This window comes from Microtus pennsylvanicus, chromosome 7 (genome assembly GCF_037038515.1).
Source record: "Microtus pennsylvanicus isolate mMicPen1 chromosome 7, mMicPen1.hap1, whole genome shotgun sequence".
NCBI lineage: Eukaryota > Metazoa > Chordata > Mammalia > Rodentia > Cricetidae > Microtus > Microtus pennsylvanicus.
The window spans coordinates 123,911,290-123,934,068 of NC_134585.1; the positions used below are offsets into that span (position 1 = coordinate 123,911,290).

At 44.9% G+C, this 22,779-nt stretch overlaps 2 protein-coding genes across 3 annotated transcripts in view; one reads left to right on the plus strand and one right to left on the minus strand.

Annotated features, from left to right (window-relative positions):
* Positions 1–309: 309 nt before the first annotated feature.
* On the minus strand, positions 310–18,223 carry Cct3 (chaperonin containing TCP1 subunit 3). The gene is made up of 14 exons (XM_075978605.1): positions 18,070–18,223; positions 15,829–15,890; positions 14,508–14,558; positions 14,211–14,273; positions 12,073–12,169; positions 11,633–11,750; positions 9,622–9,808; positions 8,304–8,453; positions 6,772–6,904; positions 6,381–6,462; positions 3,657–3,837; positions 1,422–1,667; positions 945–1,076; positions 310–635 (listed from the first exon to the last, which is right to left on the minus strand). Exons 1-14 carry the CDS (start codon positions 18,098–18,100, stop codon positions 531–533), a joined length of 1,638 nt encoding a protein of 545 aa, XP_075834720.1. The 5' UTR covers positions 18,101–18,223; the 3' UTR covers positions 310–530.
* Positions 18,224–18,394: 171 nt separating this feature from the next.
* The window catches only part of Tsacc (TSSK6 activating cochaperone), a 29,581-nt gene continuing 25,196 nt past the window's right edge, over positions 18,395–22,779 (plus strand). For both annotated transcript variants that reach the window (XM_075979120.1, XM_075979119.1), the window contains exons 1-2: positions 18,395–18,516; positions 20,524–20,583. In XM_075979120.1, the coding sequence (XP_075835235.1) occupies positions 20,547–20,583 (37 nt within the window). In that variant the 5' untranslated portion in view covers positions 18,395–18,516; positions 20,524–20,546. The remainder of the gene's footprint in view (positions 18,517–20,523; positions 20,584–22,779) is intronic.

Below are 22,779 nucleotides of genomic sequence, written 5' to 3' on the forward strand. Positions count from 1 at the left end.
CGGCATTTGGAATGAGGCTAGTAAGCCTCAAGGCACACATGCTGAAGGAAACCCAATGAGTCAGATTTGTGAGTTCGAGGCCAGCCAGGTCTACAGAGTTCAAGAGCTGTTATACAGAGAACCAGTCTCAAAAAAAAAAAAAAAAAAAAGAAAAACCAAAAAAAAGCCCAACAACCAACCAGCATCCCCCCACCAAAAAAGTTAGTGATCTCAATTTGTCTCCTTTGCCCCTAAGGTTTCCAGCCTCCTCTTGTATTGCTAGGATGTAGAGATGAGCCCGGAGATTGAAGAAAACACATGACAACTGTCTCAAATGACTTAGATTTAATCACTGGAAGCAAACTAAATGGAAAGCTTACAATAGAGAAGAGATACATGTCAGTGCTTTTTGCAAACCGAGATGGGACAGACTGGGGGCTGCCCCTCAACTTGATCCTTTGCAAACAAAGGTGTCCACAGTGTTCCTGGAACTCTGGCTCAGGAAACAGGAGACTGCTGGTTCTGTGCGTTGAAGTCACCTTGCTCACCACTCACTCCTGGCCAGCATCTGGAGCACTGCTTTGCCGGGTCTGGTCATCACCCTTCTTCTTGTGCCCAGAGACAATGTCATCAATCCGCAGAAGCAGAACTGCAGTCTAAGAGTAAAACAGTCCAAAGAGGTCAGCTGAGAAGGGAAAGACACTGTTTTCTTTTAAATGTATCTCCTCCCACCGAATTACCATTTTATCTGGGATCTCCCCTTTTCAGAGTCTTGAATAAACAATGCAGTCCTCCCTAAGCTTGTGCCCTGATACACAATGTTTTCTTATAAGCTAAAGGTAAGTAGGGAAATGGAATTCTTTGGGAGATCTTTAGGGAATATCTGCCTTTTGTGGCCCCCCCTCCAAAGCACAGCAGTTGGTTGTCAGGACAGAAACAGCGTATGTATACCGTGGGTGTCTTACCTCCACTGCTGTTTTGTATGTTTGCAGCTTCACAGCCAACGGTTCCCATATTCCCAGCTCTTTCATGTCCACCAAGGTACCAGTCTCACCGTTCACACCCCACGTCTCACAATTCTCCTGTGTGTGCTTGGCCTGCAGGTGGAACAAACCCATGGAGGGAGAATACAATGAAGCAAACTAGCTAGCGTTAGGAAACAGACCAGCAAACAAGGCAAAGATGGAAATATTTTAAAGGAATGCACTGTAAGAAAAGCTAAGGGGCAAAGGCAAGGCTGATGGCCGCTGAGAACACCAAGGTTGACTCTAGCATACACACACCCCACACCCACATCAATATGTGCACAAATACAAGCATACGTGTGCTTATGAGCATACACACAGGCTGGCAGGAAAAAAACAAAACAACAAAACATCTCCTTAGGCCAAACATAACTTGCCTTACCTTGGGGCAAGGTATGAGCATAGAAAAGAACTCACGCGTAGGGAGGTGAGTAGTCGGATGGTACTAGCTCCACAGTTCTGGATCAGGGTACGAGGGATGACCTCTAAAGCTTGGGCCACAGCTCTATATGGCCACTGTTCCACACCAGTCATGGCCTTAGATTTTTCTGTCAAGGCATGGGCCACAGCCATCTCCGAGGCTCCACCACCAGGCACCAACTGAGGGTCCAGGAGGACGTTTCGGCACACTTGCATGGCATCCTGGAGGTTGCGTTCTACTTCCTTGGGGAAGCAGAGAAATGGTATAGTCAGCTCAATGACTCAGAAAAATCAAGAGCATCAAATGATTTCCTGCCTGACAAGGTTTTAGCAAAGTACAAAGGAGGATAACTAAGACAACCCTTGTGACTCCTACTGGTGAAGGGCGGAAGTTACATCCTTAAGAGGCATAACTCTGGTGGTGGTGGAGTATACCTTTAATCAGAAGGCAGATCTTTGGGAGTTCAAGGCCAGCCTGGTCTACAAAGAGCTAGTTCTAGGACAGCCAGAGCTGTTACAGATAAACCCTGCCTCAGGGGGAAAAAATGGAGGCATAATTCAGAAATATTAAGTGAGGACAGGAGGAGGCCTGCAAGAGGATTAGGGGATGGTGCACCTCATCTCACCCTCACTAGTTACGTCCTTCAGGAGACAGCATGGTGCACTGCCAACTGTCTACTGCTTACCAGTAATGTAGCTTGGGAAAGGTACTTCCCCTGGAGTGGGGATGGAGGAGGGGCTGCAGAGATAGATAGGTGGCTTAGTGGTTCAAGGCTCTTGCCAACAGGCCTGACAAAGCTTGATTCCTGGAACCCACGAGAGGGAACTAACTTCACAACTGTCCTCTACTTCTGTACCAGCACCACGGAATGTGCCCAATGCCATCCATGACAAACAAACATTAGACAGAAGAACGGGCGGGAACAGCAGTAGTGCAGAGTCTGTCTCAATGCTATTAACTCAATGGAGACCGAATAGGAGTCCATGGGGAGCTACAAAGTGAGATCCTCCGATCCTCCCTCGCTCCCTCCCTCTCGTACCAGGACTGTAGCTCAGGTGGCAGAATGGTAGCCTAACAGGTGTAAAGCACCCTTAGTATCACACGAACAATGAGGTTGAAAATGCCTAAATCTTTTTACCAAATCGAGGAAGGCTGGAGGTCCAGATGTCAGTCATCCTCAGCTACACAGGAGTTTCAAGAACCCCACCCAGGGTGGTAAGGGTAGGATTTATAGTCACCGACCCATTAAGAAGAATTTTTTTAAAAATATTTATTTATTTATTATGTATACAACATTCTGCCTCCATTTATGCCCACATGCCAGAAGAGGGTGCCAGATCTTATTACAGATGGTTGTGAGCCACCATGTGGTTGCTGGGAATTGAACTCAGGACCTCTGGAAGAGCAGCCAGTGCTCTTAACCACTGAGCCATCTCTCCAGCCCCCAAGAAGAAATTTTTTGTTTGCAAACAGGGCCCATGTCGCCCTTTCTGTCCTAGAATTAAGTAAGTCGACCAGGCTGGTCTTGAACAAACCCACAGAGATCCACCGGCCTTTGCCTCTGGAGTGCTGGAATTAAAGGTGTTCACATCTGGTCTGTCCTTATTTACTGTTGTATGGGTTTTGTTATTGTTTTTTCAAGACAGCTCTGTCTGTCCTGGAACTCACTTTGTACACCAGGCTGGCCTCGAATTCAGAGATCCACCTGTCTCTGCCTCCCAAGTGCTGGGATTAAGGGCCACTTTTTTTTTTCCATTTAAAAAAAGACAGGATAGGCCTCACATTTTCAAATTTCCACTGATCCTTCTGCCTCAGCTGGGATCACAGGTATGAGCTACTACACTACGCTTCCAAATCACAGCAGCTAAGTAGGTAACAAGATCACTAGTTTGTTTCCAAACTATGCCTATCTCTCCCTGTCTTCTCGCCTTTAAGATGGCTTCATAGTCTGTACGCAGGAGTAAGCCATACTTCCAATCTACCACCATGCCTGGTTCATGTGGTGCTAGAGTCAGAACCCAGCACTTAAATGTTCTTTTAACCTCATCATCAAGTGAGTGGTTCCAATCCTTTACACGTTTATGCAGACATGCAGCCACAGGCCAAAGGATCATGGACTGAAATTAAAAACTGCTAAAATAAATATTTTTTTTCTTTTCAAGTTTGCTACTGTGGTGAAAAGCTCAGGATGGAACAATATCCTTTCCTTGCTCACACCAAGGCTCACTCACCGAGAGTATCTCCTTGCTGGCTCCTCTAAGAAGAATGGTGCAGGCCTTGGGGTCTTTGCACTCAGTGATGAATGTGAAGTACTCATCTCCAATCTTCTTGATTTCCAATAGGCCAGCGCCTGTACCAACATCTTCTTCTCGCAGTTCCTCTGGTCGGCTGACTATCCGTGCCCCACAGGCTCTAGTGGATGAAGAAGATAGAGAGGATATGATTTCAGATGCTTTTTTTTATCCATCTGTAGTCTACAGTCTGTGATTAGAATGAAGTAAATTATTAGAATTACTCAAGTGGTCTAGACTGACAAGTGGAAAAAGTTTTAAATGCACACAGGCCAAGTTTTTCAAGGCAGGGTTTCTCTGTAGCTTTGAAGCCTGTCCTGGCACTCGCTCTGTAAACCAGGTTGGCCTCGAACTCACAGAGACACACTTGCCTCCGCCTCCCAAGTGCTGGAAGGCTTGGGATGAGCGCCACCACCATCCAGCCAAGTTTCTCAAAATAAGGCTTTAGTAATAAAATTATACACACACGGCAACCATTCGCTAGTAAAACCAGGCGTAGCTGGATCCAAGTATAATTTTTTTTGATAAAGTATATATGTACATATGTACAAATCTAACATGTACGTATATACATATATATAACAATGGTGAGTTCTCGGTATAACTCAGCTGAGTCTTAATGCCTATAAATAAGGTTGATTCAAAGAGGGCCATGAGGGCTGGAGAGATGGCTCAGCAGTTAAGAGCATTGCCTGCTCTTCCAAAAGTCTTGAGTTCAATTCCCAGCAACCACATGGTGGCTTACAAGCATCTGTAATGAGGTCTGGTGCCCTCTTTTGGCCTGCATACATACACACAGACAGAATAGTGCATACATAATAAGTAAAAAAAAAAAAGAAAGAAAAAGAAAGAAAGAAAAGAAAAAAGAGGGCCATGAGATGGCTCAGCAGGTAGCACACTTCCCGTACAAGCCTTACATCCTGAGTTACAAAGCCGTCCTCTGACCCCCACATGCGCACTGTGGTATACCCATGTACCACTGCACATCACACAAACACAAAGGAATGAAAAAGACTCCAAAGTCAAGGAGCAACAATCTGAGAAAAAGTTATGATACACACGTGGCAGTCTGACTGTCACTGGCCCCCACAGGGAGTAGTACTATTAGGAGATGTGGTTTTGCTGGAGTGGGTGTGACTGAGGGGTGGCCTTTGAGGTTTCCTATGCTCAGGATACCTCCCAGTGTTCAGTCCATTTCCCGCTACCTGACACATCTGTCAATATACCGCCATGCTCCTCATTATGATGATAAAGGACTGAACCTCGGAAACTGTAAGCAAGCCACCCCAATTAAATGCTTTCTTTTTAAGAGTTGCTGTGGTCATGGTGCTGAGAGCAACAGAAACCCTAAGACACACATCTACAATTCTAGAACAGGAAGTTGAAGCAGGAGGATTGTGGGTTCAAGTCCAGCTTGGAATCCAAGACTAGCATAGATTATAAACATGGCCAATTTTAATAAATGTAAACAAATTTTGCTTTTGAAATAGTCTCTTTTAATCCAGGCTGGCCTCTAATGTCTAGCCTGGTCAACTCAACTCACAAGTGTAAGGTTATAGGTGTGTAGCAGTGCCCAGCAAGACCACATTGGTTCTTCTAATCTGTATGAGAGAGGGTCTGTCCTGGAGCTCAGACATCCATCTGCCTCTGCCTCTCAAGTGACTATAGCACTAAACCCAGCTTAGGACTTTTCTTTTTCTTTTTTGTTTTTACGAGACAGTTTCTCTATTTAGCCCTGGCTGTCCTGGAACTTGTTCTATAGACCAGGCTGGCCTCAAACTCAAGCCACCAACTCCCAATTTATATGGACAACTCTTCTTCTTTTTTTTTTTAAAAAAAACTTATGGGCATTAGTGTTTTGTCTGCATGTATGATTGTTGAGGATTTCAGATCTTGGAGTTATAGAAGTTGTGAGCAGCCATGTAGGTACTGGGATTTGAATCTGGATCGAGTCAGTGCTCTTAACCACTGAGCCATCTCTCCAGTCCCTTGATGACACTTCTTAATCGCCATTCTTTCTCTAAACTTATGGGCAAGCAAAGACAACTAAATATACATATACTATGTCTCTAACCATTTTGGAATAAGCAGACAAAGACAACTTGGATTTATGCTAATGTGCCTGTGCATGGTATCTCTCCCAAACTCTATCTTCTAAAGCCTGCCTTCCTCCCTCTCGGTTTTGAGACATGGTTTCTCTTGTAGCTTTGGAGCCTGTCCTGGAACTAGCACTGGCCTCGAACTCGAGATCAGCCTTGCCTGTGCCTCCCGAGTGCTGGCATTAAAGGTGTGCACCACCACCGCCCGGCTGAGAAAACTTTTTGATAAGCAGTAATATCCTCTATCATTTCAATCAATGACTATACTATGCAGCAAAAAAAAAAAAAAAAAAAAAAAGAGAGAGAGAGAGAGAAAGAAGAAAGAAAGAAATGAAAGAAAGAGAAATACTGCCGGGCGGTGGTGGCGCACGCCTTTAATCCCAGCACTCGGGAGGCAGAGGCAGGCGGATCTCTGTGAGTTCGAGGCCAGCCTGGTCTACAAGAGCTAGTTCCAGGACAGGAACCAAAAAGCTATGGAGAAACCCTGTCTCGAAAATCAAAAAAAAAAAAAAAAAAAAAAGAGAGAGAAAGAGAAATACTGCCTACCTTTAGCTGGTTTACTTACCTAGCAATGCGATTATTGTCTGTCTTCCGGACTCTGCGAATGGCTGTGACATTGGCCCGCATGAGGTAGTGCTGAGCTAAATCTGAAAGTTGAGGAAAGCGTCAGCCAGATCCCGGAACTCCAGACTCCAAAATAGTTTTATCCCTAAAGTAGTATTCTGAACAGCACATGATGTGTTTTGTTTTTATTTTCTCGAACAGGGTTTCTCTGTGTAGCCCTGGCTGTCCTGGAACTAGCTCTTGTAGACCAGGCTGACCTTAAAGGTGTGTACCACCACTGCTTGTCAAAAGCACGTGATATGTCTTTACCAATTTGAGGGATAAAACCAAACCAAAGCCACCCACTCTCTTCTACCTCAAAAGGCAGGCTTTAGAGGCAAATGGAGCCTTACCTGAAATGCCCTTCTCTGTGATGACCACATCAGGCTTCAGCTGGATAATGTCATCACACAACTGCTGGATATACTCTTCTTCCATCTGCAGGATTCGGGTGAAATCCTCCTCTCGTGTAATCTCAATGTCAGTCTGTGAGTAAAGACAAGGTGACAAAGCTGGAGAGATGACTCACAGCTGCCTGTTAATCCCAGCCCTAGGGGACCCGACACCCTCTTCTGGATTGCACTCAGACGCAATGTTCCCCAGACCTCTATGTGCACATCCAAGCACACAAACACAAAATTTCCAGGCTGATGAAGCTATTCAAGTGTTATCTCAATAACTGTCCTCCCTCCATCCAGCCCAGAAATTATGAATCTGAATGTTGAAACTTCACACCCATGTAACCAGGTGTAACTTTATTTACTAGTTAGTGTGCATGAATATTTTAGGTTGATTCATCTCCCCCACTTGTGAATTTTTGGGACACAGTCTTAACTTTCTCTACACGCTAATCTCATTCTCAGCCTAAATGCTGGGATTACAGGTGCAAGCAACCATATCCCTGAATTAACTTGATTCTTGTTTCCAATCATTATTAAGACCCACTGACACCAGGTGGTGGAGATGCATGTCTTTAGTACCAGCACTTGAGAGGCAGAGGCAGGTGAATCTCTGTGAGTTCAAGGCCAGCCTGGTCTACAAAGCGAGTTCCAGGACAGCCAAGGCTACACAGTTCTAGAAACCCTGTCTCAAAAAAAAAAAGGAAGATTCACTGGCTCAAAACCTGTAAGTCTCTATACTTCGCAAATTCCCTTTAGCGGTAAAAATTAAAGAACTCAGGCCATAGGTGCTCCTTATACATTAGAAGACATGGGACACAGATGGGCAGGGTGTGTGCATGGCACACGGCACACTTTAATCGAGAGGCACATGCAGGCGGATCTCTATGAGTTTGAGGCCAGTGTGGTCTACAGAGCGAGTCCCAGGACAGGCTCCAAAGCTACCAAGAAACCCTGTCTTACAATCAATCAAGCAATCAATCCCCAAACTAAAGTCCTACAGAGCTAGGTTTAAAATGTGCCAAAGTCAAAGGAGAAAAGTGAATAAATGTGCCGTGAGGCTGGTCCTGAACCAAGCGATCCTCCTGCCTCATTCACTTTCCTAAGTAGACAGGACTGTAGGCACAAGTCTGTATCCACATGTCTGATGCAGTTTTAGTGAATGCAGGAGTGATTTTTTTGGGGGAAATAAAGCAGTATCAAACTATTTTTAAGAACTACTGTAAAAAATCAGTGGTAACAAGTATACAGGACAACAAATGGCAGCGAGCACACAACTTTATTGTCACTTTTCCATATTAAGTCAAGAGCCCACTTTAAAACACATGCACAATTTAATTCCAGTATCTGGGAGACAGGGGTAGGTGGACTGGATCTGTTAGTTCGAAGCCAACCTGGTCTACAAATGTGGATTTCAGGATAACCAGAACTATGTAAAGAGAACCAGTTTCAGAAAAACAAAAGGCTCTACAAGCTGGGACTCTTACCTGGCTTTCTCCTTTCTTGTACTCCAGAGAAGAATCCAGTAGCACAATTCGAGGGTTCTTGATATAGCGGCGCATTCGTGGATGTGTTACATCCTTGTTAATCATTACTCCACGTAAGACACACGAGTCTTCAATGATGCCCCCAGGAATCTGAGCCAAGGAAGATTTACTTCACTACATGATCAAGAGGCAGTAGCTGGGACTAGGATACATCATATAGCACTTGTTTTCCTGGGTCTAAGCCTCAGCAACACACACAAACCTCACACCCATCTCCATATTTGCTTCTTTCCTAAATGACTGTTTCAAGATTCCAGGATATCTTTCTTCCATGAAGCTCAAAAACAAAATAACAAGTGGGTAGGCAGTGACAGGCTTGCTTAAGTTTTGTCAAAACAGAAAAGCTTTGTGTTTTATTTGCAATTGTTAGGTTTACTTTTTGGCAAATTTTATTTTTGAGTGTATGAGAGCCAATCTTGGCTGTAAACTTTAGCTGGAATCAACTAAAACCCAAGGAGTTGGCACATCTATGAAGGACTTTTCTTGATTGGATTATTAGGCAGAAAAGACCCACCCTAAATCTGGGCCACACCTTTGGTGGCAGGCAACATAAAAGCCTTTGTTGTTTGCTTGCTCATTCCCACGGACATCTGCCCCGCTGCTGTGGCATTAGAGACTCCTTTGGGAGTCCAAGGAGACTGAAGACCAGATGAGACAATCAGACTAGTGGACTCAAATACCCGACTCGTAGCTTCTCTGTCAGGAGACAGTCACTGTTGGAACGGTGGCTCAATAAAGCCCCTGTAATATTTATTTTGCTAAGTGCTGCTCTCTAGAGAACCCTGATTAGTGGTTTGCCTGCATATATGTGTATTATCTGTGTGTGGTGCCCTCAGAGGTCAAAAGAGGAAATCAGGTTCTCTGGAACTGGAGTTACGGATGGCTGTGAGACACCATGTGTGTGCTGGAATTCACCCATGGGTCCTCTGCATGAACAGTAAGGGCTCTTAACTACTGAGCCATTTCTACAGCTCCAGCACTTACAAAATTTATATCCTCACTGATGACTAATATTTACATGCATCAATATGGACATACCAATGTATTTCCTTACCCTTGGTAAACCTTGTGTATGGGAGGCAGTGAAGGCAGCAAAAATTATTTTAGGAATTCTTCCTCGATACTCTTAGGTTTTTATTTCCCAGGCTCTCAGTCTGTCCAGTTCTCCTTTCTGGTTCTAACTAAAGAAAGACCCCTCCTCTGAAGTGGACTGACCATGCCAGATAGTTCACTCTCAGGCACACACTGGACAGCTCACCTTCTCCACCCTTGCATACTTTTTGATGTCAATTTCCTTTCGGCCATTCTCTTCAAACTGCACAGTCTTGACAGCATCCAGGGCAATATTGCATGCCAAAGAGGACCACCGACTGATGACTTTTGTAGTAATAGAGCTATTGATGATGTTCAGCATCATGTCACGGTTATTAACATCAACAGGGGTACTGGAAAAAAGAAACACAGGTAACACGTTCAGCAGTAACCATAAAATGTTTAACACAGTACCTCAGAGAGTACCTGTGTTTTATGACGCCTACCATTTGTAACTAAAATTCTCAAATTAAGTGAAGGTTAACAGTCACACATTTTGTTTACAAGGTTTTGGTTTTGTTGTGTGCGTATTTTGGAGTTTCTCTGTGTAGCCCTAGCTGTCCTGGAATTCACTTTGAGATATACCAGGTTCCTCTGCCTCCCAGTGAGCGAACTAAAGGCAAGCACCACCACTCCCTGTTTTTTTTGAGGCAGGGTCTCTCTCTGTAGCTCTCTGGTTGTTCTCATACCAGACTGGTCTTAAACTAACAGAGACCCACCTTCCTCTACTTCCCATTATTTCTGGGTTTTTTGAGACAGGGTATCCCTGTGTATCCTAGTACTAGGATTAAAGGCTTATAACTTCCTTCCCCACACACCCAGACAGGGTTTCTCTGTGTAACAGCCCTGGCTGTCCTAGAACTTACTCTGTATCACGTACTTTTATACTTCCTATATTGCACTATTAGCACCAAGCAAATATAAACTATTAATTCTCTAGATTCAAGCATCATTTTCAGGTGTGGCCCTCATTTTAATGGAAAGCTGCTGGCTGTTATCTTCACAGCACAGAGCACTGAATTAGCTGTACGCACACATGATAGTAGGACATTTTAATACTAAGTCTTGAATTAACTCTAACAACTCACTGCTTATGCTCCTTAGTGGACTCCAGTATCTAGGAAGACAGGCCTATCTTAAAATACACTTTGCATGGCAGCTATAACATTTTTCTCTTGGTATGTGCATGTGGTGTGTGTAAAGAACAGAAATCTGGCCGGGAGGTGGTGGCTCACGCCTTTAATCCCAGCACTTGGGAGGCAGAGGCAGGCGGATCTCTGTGAGTTCGAGACCAGCCTGGTCTACAGAACTAGTTCCAGGACAGGCTCCAAAACCACAGAGAAACCCTGTCTCGAAAAACCAAAAAGAACAGAAATCTGAACATCACGTGTCATCCTCAACCATTCTCCACATTATTATTTGAAGATTTTGGTATTTCACCGAACCTAGAGTTTGCCAATAAACTAACCCCAGGAACCCTCATGTTTCCACCTTCCCAACACTGTCTTTTTTTTTTTTTCTGTAAAACTGTGGGGGAGGAGGGGCTGGAGAGATGGCTCAGAGGGTAAGAGCACTCACTGGCTGTTCTTCCGGAGGTCCCGAGTTCAATTCCCAGCAACCACATGGTGGCTCACAACCATCTGTAATGAGACCTGGTGCCTTCCTTGCCAGCATTGCATGCTTAATAAATAAATAAATAAATCAAAAAAAAAAAAAAAACTGTGTGTGCATAGAGCACTTATGTGTGAGGTCAGAGGACAACTTTGTGGAGTCCTTCCTTTACATGGGTTCCAAGTATGAAACCTGGGTAATTGATATTCCTTTTAATATTTATATACTTTGAATTATTTTTCTTTCTTTCTTTCTCTTTTTATTTTTGGTTTTTCGAGACATGGTTTCTCTGTGGTTTTGAAGCCTGTCCTGGAACTAGCTCTTGTAGACCAGGCTGGTCTCGAACTCACAGAGATCCGCCTGCCTCTGCCTCCCAAGTGCTGGGATTAAAGGTGTGCGCCACCACCGCCCGGCTGAATTATTTTTCTAAAACACAAACTTCTCCTCCACTTGTTACTATATAAACCAGAATGAGTATGTGTGTGAGCATGAGCACGTGTGCTGTCTAAGAACAGAAGACTCAACCTAAGCCTCCTACACTATTCATTTCCAGTCCTGCTCCATACCTGATTTTCTTCAGGGTGTTGATCATATCCTCCAGTGCCATGCGGTAAGCACTGATCACCACTGTTGGGTGCATCTGCTGCTCTAGAAAGTGCTCAGCCACAGACAGCATTTCTCCCGCTGTAAACAAGGACACAACCATCATGGCAGTGTATTTCAAAGTACCAGAAGATGAAGGCAATTAATTTCCTTATGCTTGCATGGATATTTTGTCTGCACGTATATACAGGTACCATAAGTATGCCCAGTGCCTGAGGATGCTAGAAGAGATCAGATCCCCTGGGACTGGACTTGTAGACAGCACCTAGCTTCTATGTGTGCTGGGAATTGAACCCTGGACCTCTCTCTGCAAGAGCAGTTAGTGCTCTTAACTGCTGAGTCACCCCCACCCGCACACACGTTGTTTCTAATTTCCTCCTCCAACCTTCCACTTTCCTCTCACCGAGAATAATTACTGATGTGGTCCCATCTCCAACCTCTTCATCCTGGGTCCTGCTAATTTCAATCATAGACTTGGCTGCTGGGTGTTGGACTTGAATCTGAAAGAAAAATGAACCAAGACTACTCAGAAGATTGAAAAAAAAAAGATAACAAGCCGGGCGGTGGTGGCGCACGCCTTTAATCCCAGCACTCGGGAGGCAGAGGCAGGCGGATCTCTGTGAGTTCGAGACCAGCCTGGTCTACAGAGCTAGTTCCAGGACAGGCTCCAAAGCCACAGAGAAACCCTGTCTCGAAAATCAAAAAAAAAAAAAAAAAAAAGATAACAAGAAAACCCCAAAACTTACTTATTTTGTTTCTGTTTGTATGTGGTTACATGTAGACCACAGTTAGCCTGTAGAGGACAGGGACAACTTGTGGTAACTGTCTGGCTCTTTTTTTAAATTTATGTAAAAACAAATAAATAAACTATCTTTTTTTCATTTTACATACCAATCCCAGTTTCCACTCCCTCCACCGTGTGGATGCTGAGGGCTGAACTCAGGTTCAGGTGTGGCAGCACCCATTGTGCCACGTCTCAAAGACCACTTAGTTTGGCCCTAACTCTTGAGCTTCTACTTCCATACACACTGCCTTCCCTTTTGTTTTACAGGCCAGGTGTGTTAGCGCATGTTTTTAATCTCAGAAGTGATAGGTAAAGGTTAGTGGATCTCTCTAAATTCTAGATCAAGGACACCCATATATAGCAAGCTCCAGGTCAGCCAAGGCTACACAGTTGAGACCCTGACTCCAAATACAAAAACCAAAACCTCTCCAGGTGCTAAAGAGTTGCTCAATGGTGAAAGGTGCTCACTGGCCTTCCAGAGAATCCACCCAAGTTCAGTCCCTAGTACCAGTGTTAGGGCTCACAGCTCATTCCCACTGGGGGTCACATACCACATATCCACATTATGATTCCTAACAGTGGCAAAGTTACAGTTATAAAGTAGCAATAATGAGGAATTCTATTAGAAGGGTCGCAGCATTAGGAAAGCTGAGAACAGAATCACTCTTCTGTAAGATTCTATACTCTATTCTGGTCCATGGACAGGCACACAGACACACAGTGGTGCCCCCCCCCCCCATCTTAAGCACTTTTCCAAGTTCTCCTTTTGTAGGAAAATCATCCCTGAGAACTCAAGCATTAACACTTCTTGAGGACAGAGCAGTTTCTCCAGCTCAGTACTGCAAGCACCATAGTGGCTGAACTGTGTGTCCCCTGAAGATCCTAAACGCTTAGACATGGGATTGTGGCTTTACTTGAAGTAGGTCTTTGTAGAAGTATTCAAGTTAAAACGATGCCACACTGGTTTAAGGGGAGTCCCACTGGTGTTGTAACACATACAGGAGACACCAGAATTATATGATGAAACAGAGATCCTGGGTTTACAAAGCAAAGGAATAAGAAATACTATTGAAAGCTATAAAAACAATAAAGGATTCTTCCTTAATCTTCAGAACCAGGCCCCACTGCTACCTTGATTTCATAGTTGCAGCCTTGGTCCACAGGAAGTTAAGTTTCTGGTGCTTCCCCTAGACCCCCTTCTTTTTTTTGGTGCTGGAAATTGAATCTAAGACCTTCCACATGAAAGAGATGTACTCCAATACAGAGGTTCATATTCTAGCCCCCAGGTTTTGTTTGTAAAACAAGTTATTGATACACAGCCCAGGCTGTTCTCAAACTCTCAATTCTTCTGCCTCAGTTCCTGAACGCTGGGATAACAGGTATATACCACACCTGGAGTTTCCATTTTTAAGCCAGTTATACTAGACTAGCCAGGCATAATGGCCCACATCTATAATCCCAGCATTTACAATCCCAAGGTTGATCTCAAATTCCCAATCCTCCTACCTTTATCCCCTAAATGTGAAGGTTACATGTACACTGTCATACTTGATAGCCCTTGGATTTCAGAGTTATATAGCCTCTATGGCCTAGGGTGACCCTGAACTCATGATCCTACTTCTACCAATGCTGGGATTAGCAGCGTACAACACCATGCCAAGGTTTATGTGTCTGAACAAGCTCTGGGTATTTATAAAAATTTCAGAAAAGGGAGTGAGAAAAAAAGGAAAGACAACAACAAAAACAAAAGCACACACCTCTCGGAGAATGGCGTTGCCATCGTTGGTCATCACGATGCCTCCCATTGGGTCCAAAAGCATCTAAGAAAAAGCAAAAGTGGGGAACTAGAAAAAGACAAGATCTTTTGAGTAAATTGGGAGCATGGGGTTCTTGGGAGAGGGTAGAAAGGGAGGGGAAAGGCAGGGAGGGGAGCAGAGAAAATGTAGAGCTCAATACAAATCAATTAAAAGAAAGGAAGAAAACGCAAAAGTCTCAGACATAACAAAAAAGGAGGACTTGGAGTTTGAATTCCAATAAAAGAAAGAAAGTCCAACCTTCATCATGGATTTAGGTCCCAAACATGTCCGGATGATGTCTGCAATTGTCTGTTGGTAAGGAAACACAAAACAAAAAGTACCAATCAGAAAACACTGTGATTTGGAGAATAACAGACAAAACCAGTACTTTGTTTTAAACAGGGTCTCACTAGTATCTCTGGCTGGTCTTTTTTTTTTAAATATTTATTTAATTATTATGTATACAATATTCTGTCTGTGTGTATGTCTGCAGGCCAGAAGAGGGCACTAGACCTCATTCCAGATGGTTGTGAGCCACCATGTGGTTGCTGGGAATTGAACTCAGGACCTTTGGAAGAGCAGGCAATGCTCTTAACCCAACCACTGAGCCATCTCTGGCTGGTCTTGAATTTAGAGATGCTTTCGCTTCTCAAGTGATGGGATTATAGGCGTGCTCCACCATGCCCAGTTCTGACTAGTGTTTTGCCTGCATACATGTTTGTGTACCAGATGCAAGTCTGGTGGCCATAGAGGCCTGAAGAGCACGCTGGATCCCATGAAACTAGAACTGGAGTCATAGGAGATTGTTAGCTACCATCTAGGTTTGAGAAATGAAATTTGTCTTCTACAAGAGCAAATGCTCTGAACTGCTGAGCCAACACTCCAGCCAGAGTCAGTTTTAACAATGACACTTGACAATAAGGCTGGCAACTATTTTACACACAGCAATAAATGACCTCTCTTTCACACACAGCGTGTGCAAGGCCTACTACAGTTTTACTGTCCTTAGAGTTCAGCTTTAATATTTTCACTGACAGCGGCCTCCAAGCCACCTAAAATCAAGTCTTGTACTCACTCAAGATATTTACTTGGGAGACAGAGGCGACAAAGGGGGCAGGGGCGGGTCTGGAGAGAGGACTGGTTGCTCTTCTGGAGGATCCAGATCCGAGTTCCAGCACCCACATGGCTCACTCTCACAACAATCTGTGACTCCAGGTTCAGGGGATCCGCCCACCTCTTCTAGCCTTCTTGTACGCCAGGAATGCACATGATACACATACATGCATGCATACATACATATATATGCACATGATACACACACATACGTGCACGCATACACACATATGTATGCACATGATACACACACATACATGCACGCATACATACATATGTATGCACATGATACACACACATACATGCACGCAGCTTAGAAAACCTCCCTCCCCATACCACCACCAAGGAAATGCCTTGAAAAAGCAATTTTGCCTTTGCTTAATTGTATCCTCTGAAGGCAGATCCACAGAATGCTTATATCACAAATCCAGAACAAACTCATACAAACACTGAAAATGTGTGCTACCTTGGCAGCATTGATATTTCCAGACTGAACTTTTCTTCCAGATTCACGCTTTGTATTCTGACCTAGAACAGATATAAACATATGTCAACGGCCCAGTATACACAAGCAATTCATTTCCCACCTTAAAAGAAAATGTTTACATTTTAAAATCTGTGTATGTATGTATGTGTATGTCAGGTGCACAAACACTCGTCAGTGTGGAGGTCACATAACAGGGTTCAGGAGTTGACTATCACATGTGTGCCAGGGTTAATCTTTGTTATCAAAGCCAGGTGTGGTGAAGGAAGCCTTTAATTTCAGTGCTAAGAAGGCAGAATCAGGAGGATCTCTGTGAGTTGGAGGTCAGTCTGGTCTCCCTAGAGAGAATTTGTCTCAAATGAAACAAAAGCAACAAAACACATCTCTGGCTATTAGGCTTGGTGGCAGGTGCCTTTTTTACCTAATGAGTTAGTTATCCCACCAAACCTATTTAACAACTTTTTTTTTTTTTGATTTTTCGAGACAGGGTTTCTCCATAGCTTTTTGGTTCCTGTCCTGGAACTAGCTCTTGTAGACCATGCTGGCCTCGAATTCACAGAGATCCGCCTGTCTCTGCCTCCCAAGTGCTGGGATTAAAGGCGTGTGCCACCACCGCCCGGCTATTTAACAACTTTTTAAAATAAAAATAAATACAAAGATTTTCGATTTTGATGACCAGAAAACTGTTTAGGGCTAGGCACCGGAGAGACAGAATCCAAGGCCAGCCTGATCTATAAAAACTTGCGTAGGGGCTGGAAAGATGGCTCAGTAGATAAAAGCAGGAGAGGCTCTTGCAGAGGACCCTGGGTCAATTTCCAGCACTAACTAACATGGCAGCTCACAACCAGTGCCAGGGGATGTGATGCCCTCTTATAGTGTCTGCAGGCACACAGATATATATGCAGGCAAAATACACATAAAATGAATAAAATTAAAAACAAACCCAGAAACTGCTTATATGTACCCTTAGCTCTTTACTTCTCAATTTTAGCCCCTGGTACATAAAGATATAACCAGGAATACTTCAATTTCAGAATCCTGATCAATACTCTCCTGTAGGCTCACATATTTCCAGCGGGGATTCATGCCTAAGGATGGGGAGCAAAGTGAGGCAAGTGCACATCCCTCACCAACTCCTGGGAAGAGAAGCCATAGTCTCAAAGATTAGTGACCAAGAAAGCCTGGTTGCGAGGCTGGAAAAATGGTTCAGTGTTTAAGGAAACTGGCTGCTCTGCCAGGATCCAGGTTCGATTCCCAGGCACCCATCTTGGCTCACAACTGCAGTTCCAGGGGATGTGATACCTTCTTTTGGTCCCCACAGGCACGAGACACTTATGTGGTACGCAGACACACGTGCAAGAAAAACACCCATACACATAAAGACAGAAAAAAGAAAGCAACCCAACACTCACGATGTACCCAAAGAAAATTTAATTCCCAAGGAATCTCATGCTAGAATAAGACAGGAAACTTGTCTCGCAGGAGAGGAGAGCAGTGACCCTTATGCCTCTGGTCTGATGCTTAGTTTAAGCCCAAGGACTTGTTTGTGGGTGGGTGGGAAGGGTGGTGTCACCGAACCCCTTTGTGACCATATCGAATAATAATCTTTTTCTGTTTTTCTATTTACTATGTTTAACTAGTCGAACCTGGCTTAACAGCTCCCCTAACAGAAAAGGCACTGGTGCTCTTTACTCAAGCAATGATGAATGGCATTTCCTAAAGGGGAAAGAAAACCAAGAGGAATTGGAGGAACTTAACTAGTTGAGGCAAGGCGTGCCACTTCCGAACAAGCGTCGCTGAATGGCCGCTACCGCCAAGATGCTACTTGCGATCTGCCAATAAAGGCAGCTTTACTTTACCAACTTAACTCCCAATCCTTTAAAGAACTACTACAGCCTACTAATACTGACGTTAAAGCACGGATTAGGCGATTTGTTCTAGGTCAAGCCGCTAAGGGATGGGCCCAGGATGAGGCAGGCCTAACGTTAAGAATGATTATTCCCAAACTACATGCACACGTAAAGATGAGCGACTCCAAGAGCGTAAAGGCATTTTGTCAAAGGAGGGCGACGGGAGCTGATAGGAGAGAAAAACCAGAGAAGGCGCTTCCAAAACGACAAGGCGGTTGGAAGGTAGGGGGGGGTCATGGCGGGACGGAGCTGGGCAACCCTGGCCAGCGTGGGGAGAGAGGGGCGGAGGAAACCACCGCCTCTCTGAACTCACTGAGCACGAGCACTGGACGGTGGCCCATCATGGCGGCACGATGCGGAGCCGAGGACCCAGAGCTGGGGGAACCGGCAGAACCTTCTGGAGAGAAGAGCAGCGGAGAAAACGCTGCCTCCTCGGGACTGACACAGAAACATGCTACCCTCTGAAGGGCCGCCAATCACTAACCTCACTTTATTGGTTGGCAGGAACATAGACCAATAGCCGGTATTAGCCCCGCCCTTACGTAAGAAAGGTTGGGCAAGTTAGATGGAGAGGACACGATGGGGGGGGGGGGCCTGGGAGCCGCAAGCGCCTGCGCACTAGCGTGGCCGCTCCCGGCCGCGTGCAGACATGATGTCTGCGCAAGCGCCGAAGCTCGGCCGGTTGGCTGGCTCGCTACAGCGCTTGCGTACCAACTACAAGGGCGGGTGCTGGGGTTGAGGCTTTGTATTAATGCTGCAGGTGAGGTCATGAAACTCTTGTTTTGTCCATCACTTCTCGTCCGACCATGAAAGTCAAGAAAGGCACGACAGTTTTTCACTTTTTATTGCAGCTTTTGCAACCGGGAGGAATAGTGGTACGGGGATAACGGCCGTGGCCGGAAGGGTTGAGGCAGTGGAAGTTGTTTGCTCACAGGGTGGGGCGGGTACGGCCCTTTTCTGCCCCCGAGCATGCTGGGAGTTGTGGTTTACCTCTTCTAGACTCTATTTTTCTTTAAACAAACCAAAATCCTGTTTTTTAGATGTACTCACTTTTTTTTTTTCAATTTTGTGCGCCATATGCCATGCCTGGTGCATGAGGAGGTAAGAAGAGGAAGTCCGATGCCTTGGAACTAGAGTTTAGGATAGTTGTGATCCGCCATGTAGGTGCTGGGAACTGAACCCGCGTTTTCTGCAGCATCAGCTAGTGCTCTTAACTGTTGTCCTATTTTTTTCTTTTAAAAAGAGATTTATTTATTTACCTACATGGTTCTACATGCATGTATGCCTGCATGACATAAGAGGGCACCATATCTCAGTTGCTGGGAGTTGAACTCAGGACCTCTAAAACAGCCAGGGCTAAGAGCTGAGCCATCTCTCCAACCCCAGTTCTAAGGTTTTTTGTTTGTTTGTTTGTTTGTTTTTTTGTTTTGGTTTTTCGAGACAGGGTTTCTCTGTGGCTTTGGAGCCTGTCCTGGAACTAGCTCTTGTAGACCAGGCTGGCCTCGAACTCACAGAGATCCACCTGCTTCTGCCTCCCGAGTGCTGGGATTAAAGGTGTGCGCCACCTCCTCCCTGCTAAATTCTAAGTTTTTTTACCTCTTGGGAAAATACATTTACGGCAGTAAGACATAATGAACGAGGACTACTCACCTTCCTGCAATAACCTATTTTATCTCGGGTGTATTATTCACCGCTCACCCTGACCACCAATCTTCAGACAAAGGAGAGGGAGCTAGAGTTTTTAAATTACTCTATTACCATGTGAGAGCTCTACAATTGCCCCGGAACTCCCCATGGAGTCCAGGCTGGTCTCAAATTGGAGGTTACCTTCTTGCCAGAGTACCCCACGTAGGAAAAAAAAAAGACTCTAGAAGTTAAATACTTAGAAGACACGAAGATTCATGACATGTTTGTGATGGATTTAAAATTTGGATTTGGTATGGTCTGTCTTCTCCAGTGAAAAGACAATGAAACAAATAACACCTCTGAAAAGAACTGAAAATGATCCAGCCTGGGCGGTGGTGGCGCACGCCTTTAACCCCAGCACTCGGGAGGCAGAGGCAGATGTATCTCTGTGAGTTCGAGGCCAGCCTGGTCTACAAGAGCTAGTTCCGGGACAGGCACCAAAGCTACAGAGAAACCCTGTCTCGAAAATCAAAACAAAAAAAGAACAATCATTTGCCTTGTGTGGTGGCACACTCCTCTAATGAACTCCTGAGCCTGAGTCAGGAGGAGAGCGATTTTGATGACTTGTTAGCCTGGACTACATACATCCGGGAGTGATTAAGAGGGTATACTGCTGCTGGGTGGTGGTGGCGCACGTCTTTAATCCCAGCACTCGGGAGGCAGAGACAGGCGGATCTCTGTGAGTTCGAGGTCAGCCTGGACTACAAGAGCTAGTTCCAGGACAGGAACCAAAAGCTACAGAGAAACCCTGTCTCGAAAGTCAAAAAAAAAAAAAAAAAAAAAAAAAGAGGGTATACTGCTCTTGCAGAGAACTCAGTTCAGTTCCCAGGACTGATGTCTGGCTGCTCACAGCCACCTGTAACTCCAGCTCCAGGGGGATCTACAGACATATGCACATATACACATACACATAACTAAACCTTTTAAAAAGCAGATACCTGCATTAACTATGAGACAGTATACACTATCATACTTCTGCCTCCCAACATTAGAGCAGCTGTAGTCAGTTTGGATCTGCTGGGGCTGGAGCGAGCTTAGGAAACACAGGCTTGTTTGACTGTGGTCTTCTGATTCTTTCCAGGCACTGCACCTGTTGCTGTTGAGATGGAGCAGCAGACTAGTAATCCTACTGACCAAAAAGGTGTGTCACGGGCCCCATCCCCTTCCTCAAAAGCCAGCCCTCTTTATTTACCAGCATTCGTTGTTTTTTTAATTTTTGTTTGCTTGTTTTTTTTTAAATGCTTATTTATTTATTATGTATTCAATATTCTGTCTGTGTGTATGTCTGCAAGCCAGAAGAGGGCACCAGACCTCATTACAGATGGTTGTGAGCCACCATGTGGTTGCTGGGAATTGAACTCAGGACCTTTGGAAGAGCAGGCAATGCTCTTAACCACTGAGCCATCTCTCCAGCCCTTGCTTGTTTGTTTTCAAGACAAGGTTTCTCTGTGTAGCTTTGGAGCCAGTCCTGGAACTTGCTCTTGTAGACCAGGCTGGCCTCGAACTCACAGAGATATGCCTGCCTCTGCCTCCTGAGTGCTGGGATTAAAGTTGTGCGCCATCACGGCCCGGTTTACTCGGCATTTGCAGAAATGACTCTGGTTTTGTGTTTGTTTGGCCCGGTAACTTAGTTATTTGGAAAGGACATGTGGGGATTTTTTGGGTGAAGGAGGATATAGCTCTCACTTCATTGCCATAGTTGTCCTGGAATTCATCTTGTAGCCTAAGTGGCCTCAAATTTGAGACAACTCTTTTGCCAAAGCACCCCACATCCCAATATTGGGATTATAGGCATGACCTGCTGCATCCAGCTTTTGTTGTTGTTGTTGTACACACAGGGTTTCTTGGTGTGTACTCCTGGCTGTCCTGGACGAGACTCTGTAGACCAGGCTGGCCTTGAACTCACAGAGATCCACTCTAGAGTGCTGGGGTTAAAGATGTGCACTGCCACTGCCCAGCATTCTTTTTTTTTTAAAAAAAAAAAAGATTCTTGCTATTGGGCTGGAGAGGTGGCTCAGAGGTTAAGAGCACTGACTGCTCTTCCAGAGGTCCTGAGTTCAATTCCCAGCAACCACATGGTGGCTCACAGCATCTGTAATGAGATCTGGCGCCCTCTTCTGGTGTGTAAACATACATGGAAGGAATGTTGTATATAATAAATAAATAAATCTTAAAAAAAAAGATTCTTGCTATTATAGCCCATCCTGGCCTCCAATTTGCAATAGACCTGCCACAGGCTTCCAGCTGCTGAGATAGTAGGCATGTACTACCACGCCTGGCTTTGATAAGTTCTTTTTATAGAGTTTCTCAGTAAGTAGAACACAGCTGTGCAGTCTGAAGACCCAGGTTTAATTCTGGCACTGTTATGTGACAGTTATAGAATCCTGACTACATTTCCCAAACATGGGACTCCTCAAGTATAGTGCTGCTAATACTACCTACTTCTTAGGATCATTGTAAAAGATATCTGAGGGCCTGGGGAAATGGCTCAGTGGATAAAGTCCACTGGCCAGACAGTCTAGCTGAATTGATAAACTCCAAATTTTATGAGGGACCCTGTCTCAGAGAAATAAAATGAGGCTAGCTGTGGCGGCCAGTGAACCTTAATCCCAGAAGTCAGGAAGCAGATACAGGTACATCCCTGTGACTTTGTGGCTAAGCTGCTCTACATGGTGAGTTCCAGGACAGCCAGGGCTACATAGAAAGACCCTGCTCCCACCCCTTCCCCCCCAAAAAAGGATATTGAAAAATAAAGTTGAGTGAACTGGAAACATGGCTCAGCAGTGTGTGATTCCCTTTCTGTTAATCTGTGTATTGCCACGAGGCTGTGGTTTATCAGAAAGGTTCTGGGTCCTTCTCCTTCGGCAGCTACATGGCGTCTCCCTGACTACTTTCTCTGTATATCTCTGTTCGGATTTCTTGCCTGGCTTATTCTGCCCTGCCATAGGTTGAATCCCACAGCAGTTAAGAGCACTGACTGCTCTTCCAGAGAACACAGGTTAAATTCCCAGCACTCACATGACAGCTCACAACTGTCTATAATTCCGATTCCAGATGCCCTCACCTGGCCTCCAAGGTCACCAGGTGTGCATGCAGGCAAAGTGCCCATACACACACATAAAATTAGACAAGTGGAGAGTAATTGAGGAACATAAGTGAGGTAGACCTCTGGCTGCCACACACATGCACATACACAAACACACACAAAAGAAATATGCATGTATGTATATATGTGGTGCATACACATGTATTAGAGGCTGCACATGAGGACCTTATCCTATAAACCCAGCCCTCAGAAGTCTGAGGATAGCTGCAAATTCCAGGGTAGCCTGAGCTG

What these genes read in the sequence shown, in the direction of transcription:
- Cct3 (XM_075978605.1), bottom strand. Translation starts at nt 18,100, where the DNA reads ATGATGGGCCACCGTCCAGTGCTCGTGCTCA. An exon ending in GACCTAAATCCATGATGAAG is followed by an intron (nt 14,274 to 14,507) that starts GTTGGACTTTCT and finishes GCTTTTTCTTAG; the next exon opens with ATGCTTTTGGACCCAATGGG. An exon ending in ACAAGAAAGGAGAAAGCCAG is followed by an intron (nt 6,905 to 8,303) that starts GTAAGAGTCCCA and finishes CTTTACTCACAG; the next exon opens with ACTGACATTGAGATTACACG.